The sequence below is a fragment of the Octopus sinensis genome, linkage group LG16 (genome assembly GCF_006345805.1).
Source record: "Octopus sinensis linkage group LG16, ASM634580v1, whole genome shotgun sequence".
NCBI classification, from domain to species: Eukaryota; Metazoa; Mollusca; class Cephalopoda; order Octopoda; family Octopodidae; genus Octopus; species Octopus sinensis.
Window position 1 is genome coordinate 14,846,653 of NC_043012.1, and position 14,261 is coordinate 14,860,913.

Genomic DNA, 14,261 nt, shown 5'->3' on the forward strand with positions numbered 1-14,261 from the left:
GAGAGATGAGAGATGGAGCAAGGTGAGACAGAAGAGCAGATTGTGGGTTTGGCTGAGTACATAAAAATATTTCAGCCTCTTTCAAATCAAAAAGTTACTATTTTTAAATCTCACAACGAGAGATGTACTTTGGAGTAAAGATTATTTGCCAACATAACATGGCAGTCCTGGTTTAGGACGAATGTTGTTGTAGTTTAGCCCCAGGAGTCATCGTCTCCAGCTGGCTATACATCTCCTCGATGCACAGGTGGATAGTGTTGGCTCGACTGATAGGACGGGAAATCCTGGCCTCAAGGGTCTATTAGAGAGCTATAATTTAGTAGACCATTACAAACTGGATGAGCTGAGCATTCCACAGTGGACATGGAGTAATAACGACAGCTCACGCAGATGTTACAGAGATAGGGTTTTTGTTAGAGATAGAAATAAGGATACCTTTAGCTGTCCACAATTTTGTATTGTACCTTACAGGGATCAAAATTTGTAACGTGTGAAGTACATATAGATAAATGTCATAGACAGGGACCCGGGTACTGGAAAATGAACCAGTCTATTTTGATTTGTGAAGCCTTCCGTACCTAGATTAAGGTGTTAGTACAGAGGGCACTATGTGGCGCCATCATTAATAATAGATGGTGGCATGTCCTCAAGAGAGCCATTCGTTTAGAGTCTATTAGATTTAGCAGTCAGCTAAGTTTAGATAGATCTAGAATAGAAAGGGAATTAGTTAAGAATTAAGACGAGGTTATAGAAAGAGTGCTGGTGGCGAGAATGGTCTTGTACCATCACCTCAAAGTCAAGCACGAAGGCTGCAGTGTTAGAGCTAAGCTACGTGCAGTGGGTCAAGAAGGTATTAACGTTGCTGTATAGGCCCGTTGTGTGGTGTGTCAGAGGGGCAAACAAGCCTCTATAAAGTTTTTAACTGACGAGCAAGGGCACAAGATCTATGGACAGGAAATGATGCAAAAGGCCTTTCACCAGAATTTCGCCTGTTGTTCGGAGAGAGTGACATGCTTAAGCTTGGGGAGCCCTTAAAGGACTTCCTAGCTGGTGAACCGTGACTCTCGGCACGAGAGGCAGATTGCCGTGAAGGACCGATTACTCCTGCGGAGGTAAAAGAGGTGTTGGTCGAGTGTGCCAGTCATATATATACAACTTGAACAGACACATATTAGTACATAAACATACGTTCACATGAACATACACATGTACATACACACAGACACGTCTACACACTTACCTAAATACTCACATACATAAGTACATACGTACATACTTACATATATACATACACACATACATGCACCTAGGCATGCACACATGCATACACACATACATGTACACACACATACATACACACACACATAGATACATACATACATACGTACTTATATATCATGAATTAACTATTACTTTCCCAGATGCAGCACAGAATTTTGTTAGTGAACAGGTCGCGGTCTCAAAGTGACGAAAATATTTTCGCAAATTAAATTTAAATTTAAATTATAAAAAAACACCATCCGAGCGTGGCCATTCGCCAGCCACGTCTGGCACCTGTGTCAGTGGCACATAAAATCACCCACTACACTCTCGGAGTGGTTGGCGTTAGGAAGGGCATCCAGCTGTAGAAACACTGCCAGATCTGACTGGCCTGGTGCAGCCTTCGGGCTCCCCAGACCCCAGTTGCACCGTCCAACCCATGCTAGCATGGAAAGCGGACGTTAAACGATGATGATGATGATGATGATGTTGAAGTGAATCTAACGGTTTTTGTGTGTTTCTTAAATGGCTTATAAACACCTTCCATGCTGCAATTGTTGTTATCTAAAACTGTCTTCTAAAAAATTATCCACTACTTTTGCACCACACTGATTCATACGTACATACATACATACAGAGAGAGAGAGAAAGGGAAAGCTATGTCTATAAAATAAGTATATATATGTGTATAGATATATATATGTATCTATCTATCTATCTAATATGTATGTATGTATGAGTTCTGATCAATAAGTATCCGGACTGTTGCCATAGTAACGAAGCTAAAGCACACAGAGTGAAGCTGTTTGGCACAGATTGACCTTGAACTAAAATTCTAGCCCACTTCTGCTGTTTACAGCAATGCTTGGAAGGAAGGTGTGTAACGTGTGATCATCGTATTGACCATGACAGAGAAAGTTGTCATGGCAACACCTGCTCAGGGACCTACGCAAAGTTGCAGAAAGCTTATGAAGAGCAGTGTATGAGCTACACAGAAGTGTATGAGTGGTTCAGACGTTTCCAAGATGGCTGCAAAAATGTTGATAGTAATGAACGTTCTAGGAGACCTGCAGCCAGTAGAACTGAGAAAAACATCGCAGATGTGTATGTGGCTGTGAGGGAAAAATCATTGAATCACCATCCATGAGTAACCAGAAGATGTGAAGATTAGTTACGGTTCAGTCCATTAAGATTTGGGTATGAAACATGTGTCTGCCAAGTTTGTGCCAAAACTAATTTTAGGTGACTAAAAAGACACTCGGATTTCAGTGGCACAAAATCTCCTTTGATTCTGTCGAGAACGATGAAAGCTGTTAACTTTTTCATCTTGGTTGTAGTTTTTCTCATTTGAGAAAACCCAAATCAAATCTTCTTCTGCTGGATTTTTCAGTTTTAGAGCTGAGGTAGTCATTTTCTTTTGCTTTTTCTGACAAATTGACTTTCCTTATCATATAAGACTTATATATTATTTCTTTATTGCCCACAAGGGGCTAAACATAGAGGGGACAAACAAGGACAGACAAAGGAATTAAGTCGATTACATCGACCCCAGTGCGCAACTGATGTTTTCATGGACAACATTTCTGACTATTCCTTGTAACACATTGAGATCTTTTGTAGTTGACCTCATGGATTTTCTGGGATTGAAATCAATGGTCTGTTGAACTTACTGGATAAATACAGGTGTTCTGATGATTTCAGAGCCTTTAGAATGCTTTTAATGTTTTGATACTAGTGATATCTTTCCATCTTCAGTCTCTAGCTCCTTACAAACTTTGTAGACGAAAGATCTAACAACTTTTAAAAATTGAGATATTTCTTAATGACTATGCTCAGCCTTTATAACCACAATAACAGCATACCTCTTCATTTCTTGAGTAAGCTGAGGGTCTGCCATTATTATTTTCTGAAACAAAGAGTATATAGAGGTAGCAAAAAATGCAGCAACGGTCCAAAAAAAGGTATGTCCTGAAATACCTTAGGCACCCTGTATATATATATATTTTTCTTTGATTATTTTACTTGTTTTAATTATATATGTATTTAGATATATCATGTAATGTTTGTAAATAAACTTCACCATCATAAAAGCAAGGTGTTATTGTCCAGTCTTCCATGAAAAACATGTTTGGCCATGGAGAAATATTAACTTCCTTGGAAATAGGTGAGGGTTGGTGTCAGGAAGGGCATCCAGCTATATAGAAAATTTGTCTCAAATTCCATCCAACTGACCCACATGGAAAAGTTGTCATTAAATGATGGTGATGATATGTATTTACATATCATACCATCATGATGATATTCACCTGTTGACATCATCATCATCTACAACAGCAACAACATTGATCACTGCTACTGCTCTCTCCTACTACTACTACTCGACCTCAAGCATCACCAGCTTCCGTCATCCAATGGCACCCACAGCAGCATATCGGTTGAGAAGATAGCCTCCTCTTCCAGTCGCCAGCTAGAGATTTTACTACTACTACTACTACTAACAACATCACCACCACCACCACCACCACTACTACTACTACTACTACTACTACTACTACTACTACTACTACTACTACTACTACTACTACCACTACTACGTAACTCTTTTTTTCACTTACTGGCAACTTTAAACTGATTGTATTTTCAGATCATGGAAAAGACAGATCAGAAATCACCAAAAGTTACTGAATGCAACAAAGATATGAACAGTGCAGAAGCCAAGGTAAGCTGTGTACATTTTTGCCTATTATTATTATTATGTTTTGGGTATCAAAGGCAGTGGAGCTGGTAGATTCATTACTGACACAAAAGGCTTGGTGGCATATCTTCTTGCTCTTGATGTTCTGAGTTCAAATGCCGCAGAGCTTGATTTTGCCTTTCATCCTTTTGGCTTTTGTGGGTATAAAAATGTGTTGAATCAGATTTAGGGAGACTCTTAAAGTTCTGGGTTGGATGTTAAGAGGGTTGATGAATGAGCAACAGGCTTATCCTTATAGCTACAAAATTAATTTCATTGATTATTTCAGTAATGATGTTTAATGTAGGAGTGGCTGTGTGGTAAGTAGCTTGCTTACCAACCACATGGTTCCGGGTTCAGTCCCACTGCGTGGCACCTTGGGCAAGTGTCTTCTACTATAGCCTCAGGCCGACCAAAGCCTTGTGAGTGGATTTGGTGGACAGAAACTGAAAGAAGCCAGTCATATATATGTATATATATATATACATATATATGTGTATATATATATATATATATATATATATGTATGTATGTGTGTGTGTATATGTTTGTGTGTCTGTGTTTGTCCCCCCAACATCGCTTGACAACCAATGCTGGTGCATTTATGTTCCTGTAACTTAGCAGTTTGGCAAAAGAGACTGATAGAATAAGTATTAGGCTTACAAAGAATAAGTCCTAGGGTCGATTTGTTCGACTAAAGGTGGTGCTCCAGCATGGCCACAGTCAAATGACTGAAACAAGTAAAAGAGTAAAGAGTATATACCAAATAAAAACATAGAATTGGTATTTTCTGTAAGTTGTGTATCTATGTGGTAAGAAGTTTGCTTAGCAACTACATATTTCCAGGTTCAGTCCTACTATGTGGCATCTTGGGCAAAGTTTTTGTTGTAATCCAATATCAGACTGTTATAAAATCCACTCCAGTATAGCAGTATAGTTAGACGATTAAAGATACGGCCATCTATGACCAACTTCACTGACTCCCAACAACTTGACTTCCTATGTCACTATATTTGTAATGACTATCACATACCACTCATGTGGGAGGGGTGTTCCATTATTATTATTATTATCCCCATAACATCTCCCCTTTTAAATTTTTTTCTCAGGGAGTGTAATTTTATTTCTTTTTTAGTAGTGGACGGTGATCTCTTTTTTTAGACAGAAACTTCTTTCATGCATAACTCTATGGAATATTTTTTTACATCGATTATAATTGCTAACACTTCCTTTTCTATTCAGCTGCTGTCCCTTTCTGCTAGTAATAATGGTCATGATGCATAGGCCATCATCATATTTGTGCCGAAGCACTGCTCCTACATTGTAATCACTTGCATCTGTAGCCAATATAATATCCAGCTTCAGATCAAAATACGTTAACGATAAGTTCGATGTTAAAATGTTTTTTAATTTGTCAAATGCCTTCTGGCACTTACTTCTCAGTCCAGCACCATTTTGTATTTTTCTTTAAAAAATCATTTAGTGGGTCCCTTACATTGTGTATGTTGGGAATATACAATTGGTAGTAATTTACTAATCCCCAAAATGCTTGTAGCATAGTCTCATTATTCGATGTGGGCATATTTTCTTTTACCAAAGTTGCTCTGGATGGATTTGGTTTCTGTCTGTTTTTATCTATTATTTGGCCCAAATATTTCATTTTTTCAGAAAGAACTTGCTTTTTTCTTCACTCAGCTCAAAGCCATATTCTCTTATGTCTTTGAATACCCTTTTTAAGTGTTCTACATGTTGTTCCTGTGATTTGCTTTTTATTAGGATTTCATCTAAATAGGCAACAGCAAAATCACAGTCACCCATCCATTACTTGTTGAAAAAAATGGAAGGAGCCCCTTTTAAACAGAAGGGAAGCTGCTTAAATTTAAATAAACCACTTTGTGTATTAATAAGTGTGAGCTTTCATCTTCTACTTGAATTTGAAAGTATGCCTCTGAGAAGTTTAATTTTGAGAAGAATTTCTCTCCATTCAATTTTGAGAAAAACTTCCTCAAGACTTGACAGTGGGTGGTCATGTGACCTCAAGCAGTCATTTAAACTCGTTGAAAAATCTGCTCAAACTCCTGTAGACCATAGGTGCTGCCCAATCTCAGTGGTCCATCTTCTCGATTATTTCTAGGCTTTCAAGTCTTCCAGGTTCCTTATTTACCTGTTCTAGCTCTGCAAACAGTACATTACATTTTGACTTAAATACAAGTGCTACCTGGAGCCCACAAAATGGTGGCACAGCTGGAAGTCGATAACAAAGGGAGATAATTTCCAATTATTACCTTTGAGTAGTGAGGCATTTCCCTCCCCCTCCATATTTCTAAGAGGTCATGGACCAACAGGTTTTTGGGATCAAACGATACGCCATAAAGCTGAACCCTTTATGGACGGGAAACCTAGGGTAATCCCATAAATTGGCCTTCCCCATTTTTAACATATATATATTTGTATACATGTATGTATGCATGTATGTATGTATATGCTACAGGTTGACAAATTCAAAAGAAGCTATGTCCAATGACTTAGAATAAATAAGAAATAAATCTGAGAGTAATTTTTTCTTTTTACTTTTTAATCACACACACACACACACACACACACACACACACACAGTGTATGTGTGTGAAATCAATTTCTCGTCTCAGCAAGTGGCAAGTGAACTTACGAGAAAGTGTCTATGTATTTGTATGACATGAAGTGGTGTTGGGAGAGAAAGAGGGAGGGGGCGTCGAGGAGAAAAAGTTTGATCACAAGAGATGAAAGGCTTTTCGGATATTTTTATGCAATTGTTTATGCGAACGTACGATAGAGAGAGAGAGAGAGAGAGAGAGAGAGAGAGAGGAGAGAGAGAGAGAGAGAGAGAGAGTGTGTGTGTGTGTGGAGGGGACCGTGCATTATTGAAGACGATGATATATATATATCGATAATCATATGATTCCATCAACATGCGCTATCACTTGGATGACGGACTCTTCAGCCTCGCACGTCTCCGCGCAAAGACGAGAACCTCTGCCATCTCGGTCCGTGAAACGCAGTATGCCGACGGCAATACCACCCTGAGCCTGACCGTAGATGACCTACAAAGGACGGCCGATCTTTACAATGCGGCTTACGAACGCTTCGGGATGCAGGTAAACATATTAACGAGCAAGATCCTGATCCAACTTGCACCAACCAGAGCAGTCCACCTACGAACATTAGCACCAACGGCCAACCCCTAGAAGTTGAACACTTCTCATACCTTGGGAGTATTCTTTCGAAGACACCTACATATGAAAAGTACGCGGAGAACCGGATCAGAGCGGCCCACTCCGTCTTCGTAGACTCAACTCTTCTCTACGCTCGTGAGACTTGAATGCTGTACTGCCGTAACTTCAAGAGCTTTGAATGTTTCCAGCAACCCAAGCTACGACCGATCCACAATATTCGATGGGAAGAACACATTATCAACAACGCGGTTCTTCGCCGCGCCTCACTACCAAGCGTCGAAGCCACCATTCTTTGCCATCGTCTCCGCTGAGTAACTCACGTCCAGCGTATGGAGCCCTCTCGTCTCCGAGGACCATGTTCTACAGAGAACTTGCAATCGGAACAAGACCCAGAGGAGGCCCGAAATTCCGTTTTAAAGACCAGCTCAAACGGACCCTGGCTCAACTAACATCCAGCCATCCTCATGGGAACAGATTGCTATGGATAGGACAGCTTGGAGGACTGCCATCCGCAATGGAGCCAGCTCCTTCGAGCAGAACAGACAACAGAATGAGGAGACTGGATAGAAACTAACGAACCCAATGCTCGCAGACGAGCTGGAGCCAACGATATGATATGTGAAGAAGAAGAAAAAAAATAATAAGGGCATAACTACAGAAACGTGCCCTCCCGAATTTGTTTGCTTATAACCCACCCTAAAATGGATTTTTTGAATGCTATTTTTTTGTTTAACAAATATACTTCAGATGGTGCAGATTCCGATTATATTGGAATTTGTTGCGAACTTTTTTCCCCAAAGGTTGGGAGACGAGGTCTGAAACTTCACAAAAGCCAGTTTTGTTCCTTCATAACTTTCAGAAAAATGGATATTTTTTTTAATGAAATTTTCTACAAAGACATTTCAGATGTTCATTACGACTAAATCGAAATTTAATATGGAAAAGAGAGAAGAAAAAAATAGTGGGTTCGCACACTAGTGTAGCTAGAGTGTGTACGGCCCGAGGCGGCCCTTCCGTTTGCTGTCCCCGGACCCCACAATGCACACATATTGCCTACAGCAGACCCCTTTAAAAGTGCCGCCGGGGAGGACCGCCTCAGCCCTCTCCACCTAACTACGCTAGTCGGTTCCTATACATACATCCTGACACATCATCCTTGTTCTCATTATTTCAAGTTTCTTTTTTGTGATGTGTCAATATGTATGTGGGCAAGTCTACCAGTTTTTCCTATTGCATACTCAATTCCGATATAACCGTAATATAACAGAACACCATCTGAAATGTATTAATAGAAAATTTCATTAAAAAATATCCATTTACGAAGAAACAAAGTCAATTCAAGTGAATTTTCCGAAACTCCTCTCCCCATGCTCGGAAAAAAAACCAAAAAACTTTTTCACAACAAATCCTGATATAATCGGAACTTCACCAGCTGGAGCATATTCGTAGAAAATTCCGTAAAAAAATATCCATTTTTCAGGAGGTTATGAGGAAACAAATTCGGAGTGGGTGGCACAATTGTATAGACAATGTATGTTTACGTGTGACTGTAATAATAGGGGTGGGATAGGGGTGGGAGAGAAGAGATTGGAAATGCGTATTTTATAACTTGAGAGAAAACATGTGATATGTGACAATTTTTGTGTGCGGAGATTACACACACACACACACACACAGAGGGAGAGAGAGAGAGAGAGAGAGAGAGAGTGTGTGTTAAAGAGAAAATGAGAAAAAAGTAGAGAGAAAGTGGGAGGAGCATAGGATAAAGAGCGAAGTAAAATAAATGAATGGCTGGGTTGCGGGGTGTGAAAGAAAGTAACCCCTGCCTTACACCCGTCCCTCAAACAAGGTCCACACACTGACTCAACAAATCCAAACTAATATTGTAATTTTTGAAATATATATTTAAATTCAGACTTCTTGGTAATTATTGTACGAGAAACAATTTTTTTCTCTCACTCAAATAAAGTCAGACAAACAGAAAAGAAAGAACAAAAACTCACGAAAGAAAAGAAGAGAAAAGAAAAAGTTAACGAAACCTATTTGTTGATGTGATTGATTTGTTGTTTTTGGCTTCTTTTCCGGTTTGGTTCACTTCCGTTGTGCCTAGTCCGGGTGGGTCCTAAATAAAACCTCAACAGCGTCACTTTGCCGTGTGTGTGTGTCAGTGTTGTGAGGCCGGCGGCAGCACTTTTGCCTTTCATGCTCTGACACCAACTTGTTGGGCCGAGTGACATGAAGAATTTAATCAAAAAACGGAGCAATAGTAATCTTCAGGGACAATGGAATCGCTATCCTCGGACTTCAAACTCGGTTCAGGAATGTTTGGTCAGTAGAAACAAGCAAACAACATCTCTTTTTTTGCTTCTTTTTTCTTTTATTTACTTTTTTTCTTCCCAAATACTTTTAATGCTTTTTTTTTTTTTTGCTTGATGTCGGGGAAAGTTTTTTTCTTACGTTTTTGCAGTATTTTTGAGTGTATATAAAATCCGTGTGTATATGTAATTATGTGTGAGCGTATATTTGCGTATAAATATGTATATATATATTTGTATATATATGTGTGTGTATATGTGTGTATATATATTTGTATGTATATGTGTGTATATATATATTTGTATGTATATATTTGTATATATATATGTGTGTGGTATATATGTGTGTGTGTGTGTATATGTGTGTGTGTGTATATATGTGTGTGTGTATATGTGTGTGTGTATATGTGTGTGTGTGTATATGTGTGTGTATATATGTGTGTGTGTATATATGTGTGTGTGTATATGTGTGTGTGTGTATATGTGTGTGTGTGTTATATGTGTGTGTGTGTGTATATGTGTGTGTGTGTGTATATGTGTGTGTGTGTATATGTGTGTGTGTGTGTATATATGTGTGTGTGTATATATGTGTGTATATATTTGTATATATATGTGTGTGTGTATATATGTGTGTGTGTGTGTATATACATGCTTGTGTGCGATTATGTGTATATATGTTTCTGTATATGTGTGTATATATATGTGTATATGTATGTGTGTTTATATATATGCACAGACACACACACACGTGTGTGTATGCTTGTTTGTATACATGTAGGTGTATGCGTACGCGTGCATACATGTATGTGAATGCACTTGTATATAAGTAAACCTAGGTGAATATATATACACGCGTTTAAGGGTGTATGTCTACGTGGGCTTTCGTTTGTGCGAGAATTGTATATAAGTGTATAAAATCTCTCTCTACATATTTCAGTCGTGTTATGGGGTATCCAGTTCAATTTCTATCATTAGTTTAGTGTTTAGCGGTAATTAATAAAACCTGGATGTTTTTGTACGAAGCCTTGTTAACTATTTTCTTTAATATTAATAAATATGTTAGTTACAAACAGTAAGAGAAGCTAAATTTGCTATTATTATTATTGTTTGACTTTTGTGGCTCCAAGTCTCATCCAGGGACCTCAAGAGGCAACAGGTTGGAAGTTCGTGTTGGTGTTATGCCGAGAGTGCCATATATTTGGTTTTGTATTTAGTGTATATTATTATTATTATTATTGTTGTTGTTGTTGTTATATTCTACCGAGGGTAACTTTGCTTTTTTAACTTTTCTGGAGTCGATAAAATTAGTACTTTTATTGAATTGAGTATATGTGTTTTCATTGTTAGGTTTATATATTGTAATTGACTAGCTCCCCCCCTTCAACATTTCAGGCCTTGTGCCTAAAATAGGAAGAATTGTCAATTATCTGATTATTTATTGTAAAGGCTTGTTTTAATCCTTTAAAAGTTTCGGACTCTGTGCTTTATGACACCTTCACCTTTTCTTATACTTCGTTATTTTGTCAATACTCTTTCGAGTTCAGATCCTGTCGAAAATACCAACTTTCTGTCTTCTGGGATCGATCAAATAAAATACCACCGGCCAAGTAATGTGCTCGATAATAATAATCTGTTAAACTTTACGGTGATCTTACGGTACTCGTATCGAAATCTAGCCACATTTACACCAAATGTGAGACCTTGTGCTTGTCTAAGGAATTCTTCATTTAACCACCGTCACCGCAGTCCTTTCCAGTCCAGAGTCGCCAGGACTTTTATTCCTAATCTTCAGGGCTGCGTTTCTCAAACTTTTTTTGCCCAAAACTCTAAGAATTCTACAATGTAATAAATACATGATTTATAAAATGAAACCAGTAAAATATTTTTTTTTAAAATGGGGCATAATAATACAACTGTGCTCCGCCGACTCATAGCTTTTAGAAAATGTATATTTTGTAATGAAATTTTCTACAAATATCTTTTAGATGGTGTAAATTACGATAACTTAGAAATTTGAAAAAAAAGAAAAGAAAAAGGAAAATAATCGCTGGGTGCGCACACAGGCATTACTGACACATCTTACATATATATTTACAAAATTAAATTTGAAACTTTGAAAAATTGTGATGTGTCAGTTTGTATATTTTTTTAAATAATATTAAACTTGATATAATTGTAATTATTACCATCTGGGACTTATTTGTAGAAAATTTCATAAAAAAAATATCCATTCTTCTGAAAGTTATAAGAAGCCAAAGTCTTGCGGGTATATACTTGGGTAGGTATGCCAAAAATTGACTAAAATGGTGTGTGTGAGGGGATATCTTGTTTTGCGTAATTCAGTTGTAAAGCTTTTCGAAAAAAGCGATAGTCGCAATTTAAAATTAAGCATGGCATGCTTGTATGGTAAGATGTTTCCTTCTCAATCACTTGGTTCCAGGTTCAATCCCACTGCACGGTGCCTTGGGCAAGTGTCTCCTACTATTATAGCATCGGGCTGATTAAGTGGATTTTTGTTGACGGAAACTGAAAGAAGCCCATCGTGTGTGTGTTTGTGTTTGTTCACCGCCACTACTTGACAACAAGTGTTAGTATGTTTACGTCCCCGTAACTTAGCGGTTCGGATAAAGTAACCAATAGAATAAGTACTAGGCTTACAAAGAATAAGTCCTGGGGTCGATTTGCTCGACTAAAGGTGGTGCTCCAGCATGGCCACAGTCAAATGACTGAAACAAGTAATAAGAATATATAAATGTGAAAGTTATATTTTTTTCTCTTTTGGTTTCACATTTGGTGGTGGATCTCTGTCATTTGGTGATGAGATCTCTGTTGCTTGTCCAACTGAATGCGTAAGTGGCTGCATTCCGTAGACAAATGCACTCTTAATGTAATTGTCAGGAAGAATCCGTGTGACAAGGCTGTACAATCTGAATTACAGGTTCAATCCACCTGACTGGCTTCTATAGTTTCTGTCAACCCAAGGCAGTGAAATGACATTCACTTTACTCTTTTACTTGCTTCAGTCATTTGACTGTGGCCATGCTGGAGCAAATCGACCCCAGGACTTATTCTTTCTAAGCCTAGTACTTATTCTATCGGTTTCTTTTGCCGAACCGCTAAGTTACGGGGACGTAAACACATCACCATCGGTTGTCAAGCGATGTTGGGGGGACAAACACAGACACACAAACATATACACACATATATACGACGGGCTTCTTTCAGTTTCCGTCTACCAAATCCACTCACAAGGCTTTGGTTGGCCCAAGGCCATAGTAGGAGACACTTGCCCAAGGTGCCACGCAGTGGGACTGAACCTGGAACTATGTGGTTGGTAAGCAAGCTACTTACCACACAGCCACTCATTCACTCATGCTTCACCTACTCCACAGTTTTGCACCATCATCATAATTATCTAACAAGTGTTTTCTGTATTTGCATGGGTTGAATGGTCCAACAGGATGTGACAAATCTGAGGACTGCAGCATGGCTCCACTGCCTTCTTTGGAATGGTTTCTGCAGCTGAGTGTTCTTCCTAACACCAACTACTTTACATTAAATGAGGTGGCGAGCTGGCAGAAACATTAGCAAGCTGGGTGAAATGCTTAGCGGTATTTCGTCTGCCGCTACGTTTTGAGTTCAAATTCTGCTGAGGTTGACTTTGCCTTTCATCCTTTCAGGGTCGATAAATTAAGTACCAGTTACGCACTGGGGTCAATGTAATCGACTTAATCCCTTTGTCTGTCTTTGTTTGTTCCTTGTATGTTAGTTAGTTAATTTTTTGGCTCAAAAGCAAAAAGCAAGGCCATGTAGGGGGACATGGAGTTAAGTACAGGGTGGTGTTCATGTAAAGAGTTCAGGCCACTTGAGGCCAAGGGAGACTTTGAACAAAGCAGTCGTCGGCATCTTCACCATCTCGTCTGGCAGCTTGTTCCACAGATCCGCAACCCGGACGGAGAAAGCTCCTCTCCTTCGATTGAGATGAAATCGTCGCAGGTAGAGCTTTTCGGAATGTTTAGCCCCTTGTGGGCAATAAAGAAATGAGATGCTTTTTTTTTTTATTATTACATCAGTACTAGTAGGGTTACTTTGCAATCTGCAAGACTGAGGGCTTAAAGTGGGCCCCTATAACTGCAGAAGACTAAATTCTGGGTGTTAGTATGGCAGGGGAAGGGGAAGCAACGTTAGCATTGAATTAGTGAGAAAGGGTGAGACTGAGTGGTAAAAGGGGTTGTACAGTGATGATGGCCATGGCTATCCTTCATTATAAGGGCAAGATAAAAGCAGAAGGTATGAAGAAAAGGGTGACAAGATAGGAAGAAATAAACGAGGAAGTTAATTTTCAGCCTGAAATCTGTTCTATAAATATACTTTATTTTTTAAGAAAATAGAAGTTGACAATCCAGATTAGTTGTAACAAAAGCCTATAAAAATTAAATTACTTTCTATAAATATTTACATTCTTCTTGTGAACTTAACCACAAATTAGTCTGGGACAGCTTTTGAATTTTTATTTCAGAGTAGTATCACAGGAATTAAGGAATCCACTTTTGGTTAATTTTAAACTTTTTCCTCAATTTCTGTTTTTACACGACTTGGATTTCTCATCTACAGTTTGATGGCTTTGAATGAAATGGGGGAAAAAAATAGTCATTAATTTTTTTTTATTTATTCCCAAGAGGTGTTCTTGAATTGTAACAAAAAAAATGTTGTATAAGTCTATTTTGGAATAAATTTCTA

At 38.5% G+C, this 14,261-nt stretch overlaps 1 protein-coding gene across 3 annotated transcripts in view; it reads left to right on the forward strand.

Annotated features, from left to right (window-relative positions):
* The first annotated feature begins 3,904 nt into the window (after positions 1-3,904).
* Positions 3,905-14,261, forward strand: part of LOC115220397 (oxysterol-binding protein-related protein 11) — a 158,821-nt gene continuing 148,464 nt past the window's right edge. Inside the window, exon 1 of one of the 3 annotated variants that reach the window (XM_036509896.1) lies at positions 3,905-3,979. In XM_036509896.1, the coding sequence (XP_036365789.1) occupies positions 3,908-3,979 (72 nt within the window). In that variant the 5' untranslated portion in view covers positions 3,905-3,907. Of the gene's footprint in view, positions 3,980-9,348; positions 9,535-14,261 lie in introns of those variants that run through there. The other 2 variants (XM_036509895.1, XM_029790518.2) reach the window with 2 other exon arrangements.